General features: G+C 40.7%; 1 protein-coding gene across 1 annotated transcript in view; it reads right to left on the bottom strand.

Annotated features, from left to right (window-relative positions):
• Window positions 1-3,082: 3,082 nt before the first annotated feature.
• Ser (protein serrate) overlaps window positions 3,083-21,992 on the bottom strand; it is a 44,224-nt gene continuing 25,314 nt past the window's right edge. Inside the window, exons 3-6 of the mRNA XM_018504287.1 lie at window positions 13,628-13,919; window positions 6,507-7,125; window positions 5,212-5,855; window positions 3,083-5,123 (exon numbers count right to left, since the gene is read on the bottom strand). Coding sequence (XP_018359789.1) covers window positions 3,409-5,123; window positions 5,212-5,855; window positions 6,507-7,125; window positions 13,628-13,919 — 3,270 coding nt within the window. The 3' untranslated portion in view covers window positions 3,083-3,408. The remainder of the gene's footprint in view (window positions 5,124-5,211; window positions 5,856-6,506; window positions 7,126-13,627; window positions 13,920-21,992) is intronic.

Raw genomic sequence — 21,992 nt, 5'->3', positions numbered from 1 at the left:
ACTGTTAATATTAACGAAATTATTGTGAGTTGAATTGATTTGTCTCTGTAATAAGTAACGCCATCATAAATTATAATCTACATAAAATGATTACTGTAGGGCATGTAAAAGACTTAGGCCCAGTTCCACGATTCACGGTTAACTCTTAACCGAGGTTCAACTTATTCATTGTCTCTTTCCAATTCTTGAATTGGAAAGAGATGAGAAATAAATTGAACTTCGGTTAAGAGTTAACCGTGAGTTGTGGAACTGGGCCTTAGTCGTTATTTCGTGATACATACGTGTAATGGAATAGTAAAGCATATTGTATAGCAAAATACAAGTGCTTTGCTTTCGTATTCTTTGTTTAGTTTGTTGTCTTGTATATCCCACCTATTTGGGATATACGGCATTTTTAGCGAGCGGGATTTATGTCCGAAGCATACAAAGTGCGCAGATTGAATTCAGTGCACTAAATGCAATAAACGCATTATGAAATGTGTACCTCTTGTCATAACATTTGTAATATATGTAGGAAAATTGTAATTATTATTTATTATTTCATATACATATTTACCATTCTTATTCCTTAATAAAACTATAAATACATTATATAAGTTCTTTTACGTGTCATTTTACATTATATATATATATATATGCATTATTTATAAATTTTTTATGAACACCGTTTGGGATATACGGTAAAAATGCAAGGGTTTCAAAAAGTTTATTTTTTAATATGAAAAATAAATATTTCGGATTTCTAATATTTTTTTTTCATAATAGTAGACAGTACTAAGTTTTTACTAATATAGTTCGTTTACTTTAAACATAGTAAATAATACTTAATAAATTAAGTTTTTGATAGGTGCGGCGTATATACCGGAGTTACCCTAAGCTATTGCGGCGATCGGCGGCTACTATCGTGTTTCACACGAGCCAAATCGTTTATCGTGCATGATTCATCTACCGGGTATTTGTTAAGTGGCTCTTCTGGTCCATTGTATTGTAATTTCGGCAGATCATTCATTCAACGGTACGTGCTTCGTGCACGAGAGGATCTGTCCCGTCTCGTCGCGGCAACGACGAGATGACCCGCCAAGCGCTTTGTTAATCTCGGCCGCACTTTCGATGGTAATGGCATCGGTATTATCTCTAATGAAACAATCGTGATGGGCCATTGAAATCGGCGCCGCTGATAAAATCCGCCGCCCGTATCTCTATCTCTGAAGAGAAGCAAATGAATTTATGACTTCTTAATTGGCTAGCGAACAATGAAGATAATTCGATAACTCCAACAGCTTCATCATAATTTTTTCTCATCTTTACAAAAATAACAAAAAATATATAAAATGGCTCTGTTAATGAAATGTAAAATATTGTGATATTTATTATCGGAAGAAGTTGTTGCGAGAATATATAATTTTGTTCTTTCACGTTTAACTATTCTCTGTCAGTGATTTCAATGCCGGGAATGTGAGCGTTGTCATCGACGCATTGACGCAAAGGTATAATAAATCGTAAACGCCATGTCGAATGGTTGTACTTTTTATTGAAATCCTTCACATCGTCATAAACCTATGTGGGGGAAGAGTGAGAAGAGGGGATAGTAGGAGGGAACTTATATACACGCATTCGTTTGCACATTTCTCGATATCAAACACGAATAATCACAACGTGGATACTTCTTAATTAATTGTTTATCGTCAATTAGACCAAAAGCATTAGTGTGCCGGATTTTTAATACAGTCGTTCGCTTCGAAGACGACGAGTGAACGAAAAATTGTATGACAATGATCAACTATTGCTTATGATTATATATTTGTATATATATATATATATATATTCCTCATTTTTCTCATTCTCTTCTATATATGTATTCGTACAATAATATAGCTTTCTCTACAAAATAAAGTATTTATTATAAAACTTGGTTCCTTCTTGCTGTAAATCTATGTATGCCTAAAACGAGCTGTTTCTCAGTTTAAACTAGTCTGTTGACACTTTGCTAGAGAATACGAAAAATGCTAATATGAAAAAAAAAACGAATTGCACATCTAAGGGTGGGTCGATAATGACTCGGGATGAAAACGATTTGGACATGTGTACTTAGATTTATTTACATCGTTCCACGATGCAATAGCGTCACTATGTACATCGTTTTTATTCTGCGTTCGAGTACGTTCTAAATCATATTACATTTACGCCGCAAACGTGTTCTTTACAAGTCAATGTGCCGCCGCGATTTAGCGTATCGTAGCACATTCTCTCGCAATGACAATATTTCCCATCGCATAAAAATCACGTGTCGTGTCTTCGCGAAAAAAAAATAAAACTCGAGCAAGTGAAGTAAATGAACACGCAGAGTACCATAGTAATGCTATACAATAATGTTGTTTCTTCTATGAGTATCACAATAATATCGTCTGAAGGAACGTTTGAAGCCCACGTTATATCATACAAAGCATACTTTCACGTACGATGATCAAGCGATTGTCTGCGCGATATATTAAACATAAATGATACTTAAAGAAATTTTCGTATTTTTTGTCAAATTTATTTACATACTATCTTTTGATCCTGAATAAAGCGCAGCTTTGCTTCAATTACATATGACAAACGTACAATACATCTCGTAGGTGCGACGATGCCATCCTATTTTTTAAATTATGAAAATAAAAATGCTAACAATGGCGATATATAAAGTAATATCAAAGAGTATAAGATTAAATATAAACATATAAAATCGAGGGCGCGTACAGGAGAGAAGAATGGCAACGCCGAAGATGATGCGGAGGAAATACAGGCTTAGCGAAATTAATAAGTACGAGCTATGTACATATGTACAACGATAACAACTGATCATTATCATTAAAATTATTTATAAATGTCAATCGTTTATTGTCGTCATATAAAAGCATGAAAGGGCCGAATAAGGAAAAAAAAGGAAATAAATTTTAATTATTTTCTAAATTTTTTCAACCTGAAAATAGTACTAATATTTTTGCTAATTACTTCATAATTATTTAGAAATTGAAAATTTTAATAGTCATATTCTAATAATACTATAAATGAAGCGATCATAAAAAATGTGCTTCGGAGAGGCATTGAAAATTTATGTGTTATCTTATAACATAATGGTATTGCTGAGCCCTATAGAATCGTCCTTTTTCTTTTTTCTCTGCATTTGTCCCTAATATATTCTAACATTGGTTCAACTTTCATAAAGAAGAACCTGAAAAGAACCATCTCAAGTTAATCTCGAAATCGAAAGTCATTTCCCATTATCACAAAAAAATAGATCGTTCAAGTGAAGTTCAGTCCCTTTCACATTACCTTTCAAGTCTCTAAGAATTTTCATTAGTGCATCATATATGCAAGAAAAATAAAAAAAATCACTGTTCTTCACATTACTTTAATGATATTTAATCACACGTGTACCGTTAGCACTTGATGCGGCCCCGACGTCTGACTGGTACCTGGTTGCTGATGAGGGTACATTGGTTCCTGCAATCTGGGCTTGATGTAAGGCTTATGCGGTCCTTCTTCATAGCTAAAACTGGCCGTATTATTCCTAGCTTCCGCGCTGGGCGGTTTATAGAGTGGTGGCAAACGATGTCTGCCTTCTTCAGATACCATTTCGAGACTCTCCTCGGTGCCGGTTAATGTGCCAAGCGAAGTGCCTGACAGAGGCCTTACAACGGACACGCGGGGCTCAGAATCCTGGTCCTTCAGAGGATTGGCATATCTCCTCAAATTCTCCTCGTTCTGAAGATTATTCGACTTTTCGTCTAGATCGCTGCGATGACGGTGTAACGAAGTTTCGCTGCTAGTAGTCGCCGTCAGGTTCGATCTATGCCTCATAGTTTTGAGGTACCAGAGGCTACCGAATAGCACCAATAACAGCACAATCGCCAGAGCGCTGCCCAAAACAGTCACGTAGCTACTGGCATTAGCCGCACTCGCCAAACTAGGCTCGCTGAGCAGCGCTGTCTCTACTTTGACCTCTAGTACAGAAACTAATACGAGAGGTCTGGCTAGTGGACGACTGAGTGTTTCGCCGAGATCGCGGGCCGCGTCCGCTGCCGCCTCGGAGAAAATGGTCACTTCTATCGTATCGTTGTCACCGGGTTTCAGATCGCACAGTAACACTACCGATTGAGGTCTTCGTGGATCGGCCAATAGTTTCCTCAAACGACGACACAATAATTCCACTGACGTGCCAGACGCCAGGGTATCCCTCCGCAGTAGTATCGTGAGTCTCGAGCAAGTTGGACCGAGTGTGGTTTGTCCGGGCCAGCAAGATGGAGGAGCTGGTAGCGCCGGTGGACCAACTCGTCTGCCAGTTTCGATAGGACGACATTCGCCCCACGCTGGACACGGTGGCGCTAGACAACTCTCCCCCGGACTAGGAACGCAGACCTCGTGAGCCAAGCAAGAGGTGCCGTTCAAGCAGTTGCCCGGTCCGCACCAGACATTGCTGCATTGGTTCTTACTATTCCGACACTCGCATACGTTGCATTCATCCTCCCACGTAGCGGATGTGCAACCGGGTCCACCAGCTGTCCGGATCTCGCATCGCGGACCGGTTCTACCAGGTGGACAAATGCACGAGTAGCTCGCGATGCCGTCTACGCAGGTGGCACCTCCGGTACACGGATCGCTCGCGCATTCATTCACGTTAATGCGACAATCCGGGCCAGTAAACCCGGGCGCGCATTCGCATCTGAACCAGTTGTCACCATCCACACATTTGCCACCGTTGAGACATGGCACTGGTTGACAATTGTCCACATTGCTCCGGCAATCCGGTCCTTCGAAGCCCTCGCGACAGACGCATCGATAGCTGCCATCAACCGTATTGACGCAGGTTGCGCCATTTGCGCAAGGATTACTCGTACACGCCGATGGCGATGCGATGTGGCAGATTGTGCCTTCCCACCCGCGCGGGCAGTTGCATGTAAAACTGTCACCGTGATCCTTGCAATCGCCGCCGTTACGACAAGTGTCTTCATCACAGTGGCCGCGGCGCAGGGTGCACGTCTTGCCCTTCCAGTCGCCCTGGCAGATGCACGTGAAATCTGCCACGCCGTCTACACAGGTACCGTTGTTGTGGCAAGGCTGTGTTAAGCAGTCATCCACATCTAGAAGAATTCATTTACCACATAATAATTGAGTCTACATCAACCAAATTTTCATTTTATCACGTTTCTTCAATGTTCTATTACTTACTTTGGTCACAAAGATCTCCACTCCAGCCCTCCCTACAGATGCACTGGAACGAGTTAAGCAGGTCAACGCACGTGCCACCGTTCAAGCAGGGATTGCCGCGGCAATCGTTGATGTTTTCATGGCAGTGCACGCCAGTATAGCCCGGATCACAGATGCATCTGCCACCGCTGCATCGGCCCTTACCGCCGCATGGAGTACCTTCGCTGCCGCAGCCCGATTGCCCATCGTCCAACATACCGAATTGTGGATTATTCAAGGCCGGCTCCGAGCAATTTCTGCCCTGCCACTGTGCTGGACAGTGACAGTAGTAGTCGGTCTGCGTATTAAAACATGGTGCCGAATTGCGACACGGATTCGGACTGCAATGATCGCGATCGATTTCGCATTGGTAGCCAGTGAAGCCCACCGGGCACACGCACTCGTAAGCGTTCACCAAATCGCGACAATCTCCGCCATTCTGGCACGGCTTGGACGCGCACTCGTCGATATCAACGTCACAATCCTTGCCGGAGTAACCGGGAGTGCAGCTGCAATGATAATCATCTACTAAATCGATGCAGAGCGCACCGTGTTGGCACTGGCCGACGCAGTCATTGATATTCTTCGTGCAATTCTTCCCGGTAAACCCACTCCGGCATCGGCATCTGCGAAACAAAACGATGAAACTTGTAAATGGCAAGGTTGCGACTTGCGAGAAAATCGTTTAAACGGAAATTTGAGTTAGATTTAAATATAATTTAGTTCCCTGTGTGTGTGGATTTATTAATTGCCGTTCGCAACTACAATACGATTTTTTTCTCTGCGCCAATATTATTTTACGAGCGGTGTGAGTAATAAAACGAGTCATTACAATGCTCTTGTAAGTTAAAAAATAAAAATGTATTACTATTGTTATTAATGCCCTGTACTACGGAGAATGATGGAAAACGATCTATAATTTAATTTCTAATAATTATATTATGCACATACGTGCATTGTATTAAAAACAAAAGAAAAATTAAACAGAATTCCAGTTTACAATAATATCAATTTGTTTTCACTCTTCAAACAGCATTGATTTTTAATATGTCATTAATATACATGTATTTATATCAAATCAGTTAATAATATATGTGATCTATGAATAACAAATGTCAATATTTTCGTATATTTTCTATAATTATCAAATGTTAATTAGTTTTGTATTAATAAAAACATTTTTTTTTCATCTAACCGTTTAATATACGTAATTCTACGAGTTTTCATCAAATACAGAAGGCACAAGATGTATAATTTTGACAGAGGTAATGACCTACCTGTAATCACCGGCCAAGTTGATGCAAGTGATGGAGTTTTTGCAGGGCGACTCCTTTAGCGTGCACTCATCCACGTCAAACTGGCAGAGCACGCCTTTCCAGGCAAATGGGCAGTTACAGATGAAGCCGTTCTTGCCATCTACACAGGTACCGCCGTTCTGGCACGGTTGCGAAGCGCACTCGTCGATGTCGGTCGCGCAAAATGGTCCGGAGAACCCCGGGGCGCATTCGCACTGCGCGGTCTCGCCGAGCTCGCGACAGGTCGCGCCGTTCAGGCATGGGTTAGACGCGCAAGGATTGTCGATTTTTTCGCAGGTAGGCCCGGAGAAGCCCTCAGGGCATGTGCACCGGTACTGATCGGGAGCAGTGTTTTCGCACGTACCGCCGTTCTGGCACGGCTCGTGGGTGCCGCAATAGTTGAGATCCTGATCGCACAGTATTCCGCCCCAGTTCGTGTCGCAGATGCATTGCCAGCTCGAGCCATTGCAATAGCCGTGTTTGCAACCGGGATAAGGCATGCATTGGTCGCACAGCTCACCGCGCCAGCCGTGCCGACATTGGCACTCACCGCTGACGTTGCAATGGCCATGCACGGGGTGACAGCCCTCCTTGCACACGGCTGAAACAATTTTTGCAAATTATGACATGCTGCTGTGCATTGGTCGCGCTTGTGTAAAGTTCTAACGATCCATAATAATTTCTAAGAACTTTGTTAAAGACGGTTTTGTCACTGCAACTCCGGCATAGTTTTAGACGTGTAACACTTTCTCTCTTGTATTCATTTACTTTCCAATCATTATAAGTAAGATATAACTGTATTACGAAGATTAATATATACTTTGCGTACTCTTGAGAGATTTCAGTTCTACCCATCGATTATATGTAGCTATTGAATAAAAGATTCGAAAAGAATCATCTCGAGATATCTACGGACATCTGTGGATGGTGACGTAGACGGATTAAGTCTCTTATTCGTCTTCCGTGCGCGACATGCGACACGTAACAGTCATACAGTCGGGGCAAATGTAATTAGCGGAGATGTAATGAACGAAACTGGTGTATGCGTATCGAGACAAACGCGGAAGGGAAGGACTGACGAGTGACATTTTTTACGGTTTCTCGGAAAGGAATACGCACGATTATCTGCAGATATCTCGATTATACTAGACGTGAGAAGAAATATCAAAGCAACAGGTACGCTTCTTTGTACAGGTGGTTGCACGAAGAAAACTAATTTCGGTGCGGTCGGGGTACCATATCTCCGGAAACGATGAAATGCAAGGAAGATGCGGCGACGATGACGCCTCGGTTTCTTCCAGTCCTCTCGTCAGGATAAAAAAAAGGAACGGAAAAGAGGACGTACGTGACGGGGATCTCGCCGGGACCGGGCAACTCAATTAGCCGGTGGGACAGAAAGACAGATGAGAAGTGACAGAGAGAAGGATTATCCCTCCAACCGTGAAACGAAAACTCATGCCGCGCGCTCGATCGTGTGCACATACGTACGTACGTATGTCTTTTCGAGATTTCAGTCGGCCGTGTACCAACACCTTTACCGTTACCATGCATACGCGATTATCGTACACGCGTACGTACATTCGCGCGTATACATATACGTGCGTATATACCGCCCGCGGCATTCTTAATGATTAATAACCCCGCTCTCTCGTCCGGCACGGACAACGGACATTTACGGATATTTATACGACTGCATCGCGATACTTCGGAGTCCCCTAAATGACGATGCATTCGCGACAGCCTTTTCTTGCCGTGCTGCACCAGCCGTGGTTCCCGCGAGATGCATATGCTAAAGTCGTCGTCATCGTCGTCGTCGTCTTCCGTCGTTGAGGATCGAGCTAATCAAGCCTTGCCCCATGTTTTTACAATCTCTGGAGACTCTCTCGCGCGCCTAGTCCTTTCGCACAGTTTAGAAACTATAAATCCCCCATGGGTTGAAACGATCGTGCTGCTACTCGTATGCCTACGGCTCGCGGTTGATTAATACGCCGGCAGTTAGGTAAATTAACTTGCGCGATTCCCCTTCGCAAAGCATTTCTCTTCCTTTTTCCGCATCGTATGCCTTTTTGTACGGAACAGCTGCGCGCAAAGAGGCGGACTGCCAGACCCGCGGTCTGCGATTTTTCGTGCGATCGTACTTCGTACGCGCACAATTATGACTGGGCTGGCCGTTCAGCTATAGCGCGGAAGCGTTTTCCAGGAAAATTCGTCCGTGGTTGCATGCGCGCTGAAAGAATAATTTTTATTTGTCCGTTGGTATAAGCCGCACGTTGAGAGGGTCGTTGTTGTGATGCGACCCTTTCTCCCAGAGTGTAATTATATTTTTATTGCGTGCAAGATAAAGGCTCGTCTCTTGATGACAAATAATACACAAGAAAGCACGTTATTAATTTCAAGAACTTTTCCTAGTCTAATTTTATCATTATATAGTTGTAGACATATTTTTAGTTTAATGAAGATTTATTTTAATTTGGTTTTTACCTTTATTTTACTTAATGTCAACTGTACATATGTACTAATGAAAAATAGACAGAACTCTTAAATATTAAAAAACTAAATCGACATTAAAAAGGACATATAAGAGTCAAATAAATACTTGAATATAAATATATTACATAAATACAAAGAAATTTAATTAAAGTTTATAAAACCATTACATGTTTCAGCTTATTATTAAGTCATCTTCAGATGATCCATAATTATTCTTCAAGATATCCATATATATTCGTTAATTCACAATAGTCCTTGATAGATTTTTGAATGCTCGATGGGTGTCCAGAACCAAAATTTCTTTCTCAACGATTTACAGATCGAAAGCTTGAAATTTCTAGATATTGCATGTATTGCCAAAAAAAACTATTAATATTGATATATGCGAGAAAAACTGTATGTTAGATAAAACTTTTATGAGAGAACACTCACCGTACATTCGAACATCTCAATGTGATAATCATTTTTTTTAATATTTAAGAGTCCTGTCTATTTTTCATTATTACTCATTATATAGCAATTGTAGTTTGATAACGGAGCAATACTTTTACAAATCAAATTTATGAATTTCGTATGCTAAGCCCTATCACGAACAAGATCTTTTCACGGTTGTCAAAATATGTTAAAAGAGCACGTATGCGCTTAGTGCACAGATTTTACCTGTATCACGCGCGACCAAGTTGGCGCATCGTGTGAAGAGGATGCACGAGTGAAATTCTCCTATTGACCTTTCACAGCGCTGCAAAAATGTTGGAGCCAGTTCTCTCTCTCTCTCTTTCTCGTTTCTTCTATCTTCTCTCGTAACCGAGACTTGCGACTCATCGCCTTGCACGAACACGCGATCTTCGCCGATAGTTTCTAATTGGGGTTCGCGCATTTTTCCGTCCACTTAAGTAGAACGTGCTCAAAACGATAACTCGATCTTTCCGCGTTGCAAATGGGAGAAACTTTTTAGGTGTCACGCTTTATGTCAAGAAGATTCGATCTTTGGACAAAATCAGAAATTTATTTGAAACTGGAAACGAAAGTGTTGCAATATAACTATCGCTCTCGCACTTGTCTGATATGGCAAAAAGCGAATTATCGAGTAGTAGCCGGAGGTGATAGTCGCTGCTAGTTATCAAACAGTAGAATCTCAAAGTTCACAGTGCCAAGGAAAACAAGCAACGTCGAAGTAGCCAAATGTTATTTAAATTCCTTTGGCATATCTCATAAGCGTGCAACAAACTTGCAAAATGACTAAGTGAGCAAATTTTATTAAGTCTCCACAATCTGTAGATCTTCTGAAGAAAATATATAGGTATATTGAACCTCGAGCAGCAAAAAATAGGAATTGTACACCTATTAGTATTGTTTTATCCACATTTCTTCTTTATAATAGCACTGGATATTCTTATTTTAATGTTACAATACCTATTGTGGAAATCGAACCGTTCTGAAAACTAATTACATGATTTGAACGCCAGAGTGTAGAAAGAGGACTTACGTATCTATCTAACGGCCGGAATCATCAAATAAACGCGGTCGGGGTCTCTTCGAGTCGTCGGTCTGCTTATGATCGACCTTATACGTTGTGTCCCGTCACAAAGGGGAAGGGATGACAGTAACCACGGAGCGGTCACGGCGAGGCGGAAGTAACGATTAAGCAGCGAAGAAAGAGCTGTTATATTGGTCGGCGCAGCATTGTGCGACGGGACCTGGCGTGATGTGTCGCTACCTTTGTGGTGATCGTACGACATGCGTCTAACGTCCGCCTCATTGAGGCACGCTCCGGGATAATTCGCGTGTTTTACGATCCGTACGGGACCACGCACAGCGACACTCATCTTCCTCTTGGCTTGACTCGTCACTGCGACTTCCTGCGCGCTAAAACGCGGACGTGACGAAATCACGTTCCCTGGGAGACGAGAATCCGGAACGGTGAAATAAAGATAGAAATCGCGGAACGTGGTAGTTTCGTCCGTCCTTCCGTCAGTTTTCTCGGGATCTTTGTTCGTGTTGTCCGTTTCCGTGTCTGTAGTTCCTAGAGGCTGTCTTGGATTACCAGATCTTAGATGAAAAATGTTACCCCAAGATCTCAATAAATATTCTTCGGGACAAAAAATCTAATATTATTATTTAAAATCAAGATATTCAAATATCATCAAATTCACTATTCTTCATATCGTTTATCTCGACTATCATTTATAGATTCCTTAAAAGTAGGTGCAAAATAGAACCTTTAAACAAAAATTGAGTCTTTTTCTATTTTTAAAATTATCGAACTTACGCAACGGTTTCATTATTAATATGATAATTATTAATGTAATCAAATTGCAAGCCTCATTAGACTGAAAGGTACATGCACGTATGTGAGAAATTGAGATAAACGATTACTCATAAGCGGTAAGTCGCAAGTTTTCACGCTCCAATGAACGATTAATTATTCCCTTGACAGCACACAGGAGAAGGTAAAAATTAGCCTGCGCCATCGATATCATCGGAGATATCTTTATGCATAATGAAATGATAACAATGAGAAAGAATATTCATTTCGTGCGTGCGCATTTCACAGTGTATATCTTTGTATCTGTCACGAACAAGTTTTTATAGATAAGTTTTTATAGATAAGAAAATTATATGAGCAAATTCGTTATCTCGTAAGTTAAAAAAGAAATAAAGATGTAAGAAAATTAAAAATCGAATATGATAAATATATAATAATTTTAACATAACACACTTTGATAAAAGTTATTTATCTAAACATTTTCCATAAAAGGATTCAGAGAAGGATCAAGGAATACGTTTACGTAGGCATTTTTTGCCTATACGTTATACCATGTCCGGTATAATTAATAATGTGCATGGTAATACATGGTTATGCATGCGGTAAATGCAGGATTAATCAGCAATAATTCATTCTAAAGTCGATGCACATCTGAGGTGCTAATACTGAAATATGTTAAGAAAATTCTTTACTTTTTTTTCTTAGTGCATTTCTGCATAATTTTATAAAATAAGAATTATCATTTGAAGATTGTAAAAAATAATTTACAAATTTATCAAAAATTATTTTCTCAAAAAGGTTTGACATCGTAGTTAATTTAAACGTAGGATTTATATATGTAAACGTTGGATATACTTTAGATAAAATAACATAGCCATGCAATAAAACGATCTCAAATAATTACATGATCAAACGAACTTACAAGTGAAGTTCGATCATGGTTATGCGAATGCTTCGTCCGAGTAGAAATGTAGTCATGTCTCATGCTACTTCTTTTCAACAAACAACTTTAAAGTTTGTGTCGAAAAAATTGAAACGCTAGCACTGCACCGTCACGCGTACGCAGTGGTGGATCTTCATTATAGGTTTGTTCTCTATAGCTGAACTTTTGCACCAGTTCATCTTTTTCCTTCTTCTTTCCTTCTGAAGAGAAAAGGAAAATAGATGAACTGGTGCAAAAGTTCAGCTAAAAAGAACAAGCCTTATGTTTTTTATTTTTCCGGACAACCTCATGCGACGTGTGCTTTTCCTACTTTTTGGAAGAAAAATGGGCAAATCCATCATCTAAGTTTCGAAAACATCCTCGACAGAGTTCCCGGACGTATACGCCCTTACGAGGGCGGCTACGATTCTTCTATCGAGAATCGTTGAGATAGATCTTCGAAGTCAAGACGGTCTCGAGTACGTTCGCGTGAACGCGCCATCATGGATCATCCAAAGAACATTCCCTCTCGTCAGAACGTCAAATCTCAGCCTTGGAAGGAAAGCTGGATAGATTAATAGATATCCCGTCACAGTTGGAAGCGGTCCGTATCGAGCAGCAGTCCCCTAACTTCTCTGCCGCCATCACTACACTTAATCCTCAGAGCTTGGAGGCAGACGACGAATCACCAGCAGCACCTTCGGATATGCTCCCCGATACGGGTGATTTTTTGTCGAATTATATCAGGATGACCACGCGCATGGTTGCGTCTAATATCTCGTGAGGCTGCCCACGAGGTACGCCCGAAAACGGGCATTAAAATTTAATCGGACAAAGAATTTTTTTCAAAGAATTACCTTGAGTTGGTCATGTCCAACCTTTGTAAAAGTGGCTTTTTATGCTCGACGCTTATTTTCAACGTCAAAATAAGTCACGTGATGAAAATTGACGCTTGATATTCCTCAGTTTCTATCATGTGACTTATTTTGACGCCGAAAATGAGCATCGAGCATCGGCATGAAAAGGCACCTTGAAGCTGTCCATCGAAGCACGCCCGACAATGTTTACGCTCATGGACAAGATTCCACGATGCTCGACCTCGCCCATCTGCTATCGCCTATCAAAATCTTATTTCCTTTTCGTTCCTTTTAGATAAATCTCTTGGAAACGAACCCGAAACGTCACATGATGCGATTGTGGTTCTTGCACCGGAGCTTGTGGATGCTGAATACAACGTTGCTACGTTTAAAATAGACTTAATGGGCATTAACATCGAAGACGCAACTACGGGACAACCCATTCATGATTTAATTAGGAAAATGTGGTATGAAACAGAACTAAATTGCCTTCTGGATAAAGGGGCTATATAGCACGTTAGCTTTCTATCTCAAATAATCGTTGATTGTTGACCATATTTAAACTCACCTGTCTCGCAGTCGACGCCTTTCCATCCCTGTATGCACACTTTGTCCCCGTTCTCATCGCAGGTGTAATGGCCGAAAATGTCGTTTCTAGGTCGGCAGAATTTTGTACAGGTTGCATTGTAGTAATGATCGGCGCACTGGACCCGCACCCGATACGCTAAGTTAGCGTTTTTTCCTTGATGATTGAGAGTATGCCACGTGGGTCCTGGCAAGACGATGCCGCTGTAACTTGCTTCTTCGATCACGCCGGCGCTCTCCTCGTCCCTCGCTCGTAGGATCAACGTGAATTGCCTCTGCAGCAGAATATGTTAAAATCATTTTAAACAAAAGCTATAAAGTATAATAGGTAGTGGATAAAAATTCAGGTTAAAAATGTTTCATTGCTCTTATTATGTTATATGTGTAACTTTCTTTTTTTTTAATTTTTATCATTGATATATTATTTTATTTCTTACTTAGAACAATAATTATTTAAATAAATCTTTATAAAAAAGAACATATGTAGGGTAAAATCAGGGATTATGGCATAGGCTACTGATATGGAATAGTGGCTTATTTTTTAAACAAAGCATTGCAATCTGGCGGCAATCGCTGAAAGTTATTGCAACTATTACCAAATATGTCATAACAAGCAATGAACTCGGTCCGACCAACGGTTTTGCTACAATTAACATTTATTCATTTTTGTTACGTCAGAAGATCCGGCAGCTCTTTCTAAAAAGTGTTCTCACAAACTGAAGATAAGTTTTTTAATGCTTATATTACACAGACGCTTTTAATAATGTTGCATGAACAATATTATGCAGATTAATTGCTATTTCAAACTTGTTTATTGCTACGGAAAGACTTTATTTGTCATATGACGACATGCAAGTAATGTGGAATACATCGAGGATTGAGAATATGGAATAGATTCCATGCACGTTAGCAACTTATTCGTGATCAGGTTAGGTTAGATTACAGCATGTATTCTACATCAGCTTATTTGCGATTTTTTATTTATCCATGCGTAATAACGTTCGTAATGATGCTATTATATTTTCTGTGTTATTGTATAATAAAAATTGAACAGTTTTCTATTTTTCTTGATCAGTTTATACAAATAAACAAATTTGGACTTCATTTATTGTATTATTTATTTGTCAAATTTTCATCGGTATTCCATATTACATCCCATTTTTTAGACCCCCCATTTTCTCACTTTCGACTTTTTTTCTTAATATTGACGTTGGACTTAAATTTTGGCGACTTTCATTTATTGGATGTTGTAGCTAACATATTCCTCAAGAGTTCTGTGTAAATTTAAAGTCTTCATATGCATTTATAACGAAGCAATGTTAATTTAAAAAAAGCTATTCCATAATCCCTGCTTTTACCCTATATTGTGACCGAGATGATCTCTTATGTGACGGATTTATCCAGATCCTCGTCTAGAATTCAACATTACCATGACGCAACAAAATCGGATTAAATACAGAACGGTGATGTCACGGACGACAAGGGCTCATTTGAAAGAGGAAGGGAGGTGGTTTGATGAAGGCAGCAATTAACCCTTGCCCAGCTTGAATAATTCCTCGCCAGGCATGGCTCTAAGTGGGACCTTCGGAGCCTGGTGCTTTTGCAAATTTATACAGCGTCTGCTGACCTTTAGGGGCGGTTTAAATTATATGATAGTGTAGGGTTACCAATTTCAGGGCTTCAGCTTATGTAACCGAGAGTTACACGAAAGCGCATTTGTCGTGCGAAACTATGCGATAGAAAACAACTTCCGGTGTAAATAGGATGGTGTAGAACATATTGATTCCGATGTAATGTAAATCTGATAACGAAACAAGATGAATACGATGCCGAAGCGCGTCATCTCCTGTTCCATCGTGTAAAGTGTGTTATATAAATTGCCTTGTTTCTCAAATTATACGATATGTGTGATTTACACACTATGCGACATTATATACCTATGCGGATAAACTCAACGGCATACATAAGACATCATGGATAGGACTTGGATATTACCGTAATCCCTGTTGTAATGATTAGCGATACATTGATAAAGCTTGCATGATAATGCAAAACTGAGAGAATCGCCGTTAATCAGGATAATTACAACGCTGTTTGCACAAGTATCGACATGACAGTTTCGTCCTTTATATAGCCAGCTTATCTCCGTCATCGTGTTGCGTCGTTCGCAAAGGGGAACTCGATTGGTACCACCAATCAAGGACCGTGAGTGAGCGACGGTTGGCTAATGCAATAAATAAATTCGAATCGTGCTGCCGCGCGCGGAAGATGCCGACTGTCTGCTTCTTCGTTTCGTGTAGCCGCGCGCTGGCACCCGATGAGGTTACACAGGAGTCGAGCCGCCGATGCGATGGTAGAAAGCTGGAAGTGTTCCTCTGATGGAACCGGTCTTGGCGAAAAAAAGATTAGCGCGCATTGGCGTCTTGCGCGCGCTCACACACTCCCAACATGCCTACATCGGTATAATGAACTTGACGATCCTCGGAAATTAGACAATGAACACGGAGTCTCAACTTCGATATTTACGAAGTAATAACCGCGAAGCGAAAACTTTGTGACTTATACTTGCACTTTGAAATTTATGTTATATTGACAAGTTAATATTGTTAATACTGTACATATATTTTTTAAATTAGAAGAATTTTGGATAACACGAACTACAATTTAACTAAGTGATCTGTTTTCATTAGCGAACAAATTGAAGATCTGATTAATGTCCTTCTACTAATGAAAATTAACTTTAATCTCGGATTAATTTATTTTTTTATCTTTTTTCAGTTATCAAAATTAGAATAAGATAAAGAGTAAGTTAAAAAAGATTAAGGTTATTTTCTAAGTTGGTAGAAATGGATTAAATGATCTGTTTCCACTAGTGACTGATCTATTTTTTGCGTGAGACGAAGTTACTTCTTATCGGTCGATTTGTCTCTCGCATTTGGCGTCGTGTACTCGCTCTATGATTATAATTTAACTACTAATTCTCGAACTTATCGATCGCATAAATTTTTTTCGGCGATCGAAATTGTTATGTATCGCTTCAACCGGTTCGCGTTCAATTTTGAATTAAGTTTGGTTATCAAAGAATTTCGAAGATTTTATTAACTTATAAGTGTTAGTTAACTCAAAAGGAAATAATGATCGTTCAATACGTTTCTAATATTTCGACGGTAGAGGCAATATATGAATATATTCGATGATGCAATCTTTGCAGTACAAAGAGCATGTTGTGGCCAATCCGCAGCGAGTCAGACGTCTCGCGCTAAACGTAAAGTCAGCTTCGCTCACTGGCAGTACCTAGAGCAGATGAGCGCTAATTGGTGTTAATTGGTGGCTCGCTCGAGGGCCGGCTTTCCCACGCCCGCGACTTTCGTGCTCGCCTTTTTTTTACACCTCGTATATATATTCTAATGCGCCCAGTCGGCCGGCCGTCGACCGGCTTCTCCATGAAAAGGACGTTCTTTGTGCTCAAACGTCGTGACGCTTCCTTTGTCGCGCCGCTCTTATTCCTTCACGACGAGTTCGTTACAATTGAGACGTAAATGGTTTAAGGTTAAGGTCGGAGGAAGTGTCTAATATCGTGTCAGATTTTTCGGGCTCGATAAGTTTCCAAGCGATACAATAAGTATCAGATCATCGTAAGAAAATCTTATTGATTCGACGTGTTAATATATTTGGTAAAAACCGAGATAAAAACCACAGACAATTGAAATATATAATATAAGTCAATTATTTATTGAAATTTTAGACATGTTCAAGATATTTACTTTTATATGAGGATCCTTTGGAAAGACTTGGGAGTAACAGTCACGAATTAAACATGGCTTTTCCGTTCCTGACTATTCGCTGATTATGCAAAATGAACTTTAAATCTTCGCTGTATCTGCTCAGAATTATCATGGAAGCGGTCCTAAAACAAAGGAATATGTATGATGCATCAAGAGAAGAGAATCGCCGCCAAGACAGCACAATCATGGATCTAGGAATTCGTGTGGGCGTTTCGCTACTCTGTTCGTAGCTTTATAACCACGTGAGCATACCTGACGAATTTCCCCTTTCACCGTTAAATACCGAGGGGGAAATTGAAAGCCAACTAACCAGTTAGGCGGATGCATCTTCGAGAAGTAGAAGCCTTGCGGCTGACGATTTATGACCAAAACTGATAATCAAATTTTCATCGAAACGTCGAGAAATATGTACCAAATAGCAAATAAGAAACGAAATCAATCGAAATCAAACGTAAAAACAAGGTCGAAAAATTAAGATTATTTGGTAAATAGAAAAACATAATAAATTATAATACCAATGACTAAAATAATAATCATTACAATTGAAAATTGAAATTATATTTATTCAACAGCCATCAAACATAGTAATTATTAATTTTATTATGATTATCTCGACCTTAGGAAAATATAATAAATATAACGCGGAAGAAAGAGGAGCGTGGGATGTACATACGTGCTGCTTTGCGGTCGTATGCGTCATCTCGTATTCCACGGTCGTCCAGTACGTAACATGAATTATCCTGTTTCTCAAATTATGCGAAGCATAAACCATTATTTGAATGCGTGTCAGGGCACGTAAACAAGTCGAAATATATCCATAAAGCATCACGAGCAAGAATTTGTTATGATCATGCTGTATGAATGCACCCGGCAATTTTTCCTTTTTATAAAATAACGTGAAAAAAAGCAGGCAATTCATGCGAATTAAACGCAGCTTTCGATATCGAGAGAACATAACCTCTCGATATTGAAAATTATCAGTACGATTCCACTATGTTTTCAAGGGACGTGGAAGGAATCGCTTCGACCAACTCGCGTAGGCGTAGGAAATTAATTAAGCTGAACGGTATTCTCGGAGAAGTCGATGTACGTCCATTTCCTCGCAATGACCAATTAATTAATTTCCTGTAAGACCACAGTCGGTTTCACATTGGCAGTTAATGCAAAATTTCTAAAACGTTGAGTGTCCGCGTATACTTTACAGAATAAATATTTAAAACAACTTTATACGAAGTACCAATAGACATAGTCAAAAGTTTTTATGAATATAAAACCTTCAGTGATTGTGATTCAAGATTATGAAACGCAACAAGTATTAGTCAGCTTGTTCTTATAATTTTTATCCTATGCTTTATATTAGGTGCTAAACTTAATTCCTGCCGTTTTTTCGTCTCCAAAATTAATTCGAAGGGAAGATGAATGAATACCTTAATCAAAGTAATTTCCTCCATTTTCTACTACTTTTTCCCATCTCTCTGGTAACAGGGCAATCCCACGACGGTAGAACGCGGTGTCTTTCGAGGCGATCCATTCATCCACCCATTTTTGGACTTCGTTGTGATGGGAGAAGTGTGTGTCCGTAAGTGCGTGTTGCATCGATCGGAAGAGATGGTAATCCGACGGTGCCAAGTCTGGAGAGTACGCTGGATGCGGGAGAACTTCCCATTCAAGCTCTAGAAGTACCTGCTTCACACTTTTCGCGACATGCGGTCGAGCGTTATCGTGCAACAAAATGACTTTGCGTCGATTGTTGGCTATGGATGATCTTTTTTGCATCAATTCGTCACTCAATCGGTATAATTGCTGTTTGTAGCGATCAGCTGTAACGATTTCATTCGGACCCAAGAGTTCGTAATACAGCACACCTTCCTGGTCCCACCAAACGCACAGCAAGGTCTTATGCCCATGAATATTCCTCTTCGGCGTTGAAGCGGATGGTTGGCCGGGGTCCCATGATTTTTTCCGCTTGGGATTATCAAAATAAATCAATTTTTCATCGCCAGTCACGATGCGCCACAAAAAACTCTTTTTTCTTTCCAAAGAAGTCGCAATAGTCAAACGATTTGAAATGGCACTTTCTGACAACTCATGTGGTAGCCATCTCCCTTCCTTATGGATCTTTCGCATGGCATGCAAGCGTTTTGAGACGGAGACATTGGAGTAACATTTAACTATTTCGACAACTCTAAAAGTGTTCGAGCTGGATTCTCATCAAGCAATTCTTGCAGCTCGACATCTTTAAATTTTTTCGGTTGTCCTGGACGTTCTTTGTCTCTCACATCAAAATCACTGTTTCGGAAGCGTTCAAACCAAACTCTACATGTTCTTTCCGATGGAGTTTCATCACCATACACTTCGGATAATAAGCGATGCGCTTCAGCTGCGGTTTTCTTGAGGTCGAAGTAGTGAAGAAGCACAGGTCGAAGTAGTGAAGAAGCACATGTCGGAAACACAGCTTATCGCGATTCATTTTCAATCGATTGGAAAATCTCTTTGGCGTCGAGAAATCTAACCTGTGAGAATTGAATCACTTTCAGCGATGACTAAACTACAAAAGACATATGACTTCATCGTCGAAACTCGCCAGCGTTGGAGCCAGCACCCTCTAGTAGCGAGCGGCAGGAATTAAGTTTAATACCTAATATTTTTAGGATCTCAAACATCTGACATTTGAACATTTTGACGATATAAACGATTCGCAGTAGTTCTCACAGGAATTTTATGTCGAACCTCTCAAGTTCGATGAGCAAACCTTCGTTGGCGGTCGGATTGGTTCGAAATTCGTGCAATCTGCATGTCCGGCATATTAGAGCATCACGCGGCGATTCGAAGCGAGTCTAAAGAGATCGAACGAAGCGAGCAGACACGTGAAACACGTAGAATCCCGCTGTGAGGCTATCTGGCCTCGCTTGCCTACCTGCCTACCTCGTCCGTCAGTCTATCGGACCTGTGACTTACGTACGCGCGCATACACGCTCATAGACTTGGTAGACTCGCGGGTTGGTAGACAAGCAGGTAGATAGGTATTCACGTACGCCGGAATAGAGTACGCCGAGTCTCCTCTCTCTATGTCAGACGACGTGTCTTAGGTTTCGCGGAAAAGATCGAACGAGCCGTACGTGAGGATGCGTACAAAAGACGACGATCGAACGAGGGTACCAAGAGTTCCCTTCGATTTCTCATGCGATCTTCTCCCTCTACCTATACAGTCGTCGCGTTAGATTTTGCGACGCAATGCGACGCGACGCGGAGCGTTCTCACGCATGTGTTAGAGAGCAATCGCGTTCCTTCATTCCGACAAGATTTACTGTTCGACTATGATAATGTGATGCTGGAGAAAAACGATTTATGCAAAATTAGCACTTTATTTCTAAAATCTCGAGGCGATTGGGACAAAGTTTGATTGGAATATAATAAGCTCGCGAGGTATCGAGAATTAAGAGATATTTTAACAAATTCATTTTAAATGAGTAGATCAATCTTTATACTCGCTATAATGTCTTCTTCCTTAATGTTATTCTAATATTATTCTGAAGTATTACATAAGGTAGATTGTCCTCGAGAAAATCGTCGGGAAGATAATCACGTACGTGTTCGACTCGCAGCGGAGAATCAATCTCGCTAATTGACCAAGCCGGAACACGCAGTAGATAGAGCGTCGCGCCGTAATTGAAAAACGTGGCGACGACGCCGAGGAACGCAATGGGTGCTTTTGCAGCTGGAGATTCTGGTTCGTTCGCCAGAGATTCCGTCCGGTGCACTGTCCGATCGCGTTGCGTCGTCTCTCTCGGTGGCGCATTCCCTTCGGCGACGGAAATCTCCGTTCTGTAATCCCGGCGGCCGTCCTCGCTTCCCAATTAGCTGGATAGCTAATAAATCTCGCAGTGTACCCAGAACTACAGAAAGATTCTTCGAGCGAGAGGGTAAGATCAAGAATGAAAGGAAGAGCAAAACGGAGCAAGAGGTAGGATTGAGAAGAGGAAAGGAGGAGGAGAAAAGAAGGAGACGACAGGAGGGAGAGGATCCCGTCGTCGTCGCCGTCTTCGTGAACGAAGAGGTGCTCGTAGAAGAGAGGCATCCACTATTCGCGAGGGCACAAGGCCAAGTGCACGGCGCGCCTTCTTCCCGCTTGGAGGTTGGAGGAACCAAAGTGGAAACGCCGCGGATGGCGATATGCTGATGATCGTGCTGGTAGTGCTGGTAGTGGTGCGTTACCTGCATAATATAACGCGAGTCTGGGATACGCGCGCTATGCCTCGCATTAAATACTCTCCACGACCGTCCGACTTCACAAATGTGCTTTACGTACCGAGCCTATACGCGGTATACGGATGAATTAGCGAGACTCGTGACATCGTAATAGATACATTGTACCTACGTGATTCGTTTGCAATATACATTTGCAACAAACATCACAATATCAGAAGTGAAGTTTGAAATCAACATGGCTAAAATTCGCTTCTAAAAATCATAATTTCTGCTATTTGAACAGAAAATAAATTAAGATTAGAAACGACGGAAATGTATTTAATTACAAATTATTATACATATATATTCTTATAA

Source organism: Trachymyrmex cornetzi, unplaced genomic scaffold, assembly GCF_001594075.2.
Source record: "Trachymyrmex cornetzi isolate Tcor2-1 unplaced genomic scaffold, Tcor1.1 scaffold1656, whole genome shotgun sequence".
Classification (NCBI taxonomy): domain Eukaryota; kingdom Metazoa; phylum Arthropoda; class Insecta; order Hymenoptera; family Formicidae; genus Trachymyrmex; species Trachymyrmex cornetzi.
Note: the sequence above shows the minus strand (reverse complement) of the source record. Positions and strands in the feature narration are given on the sequence as shown.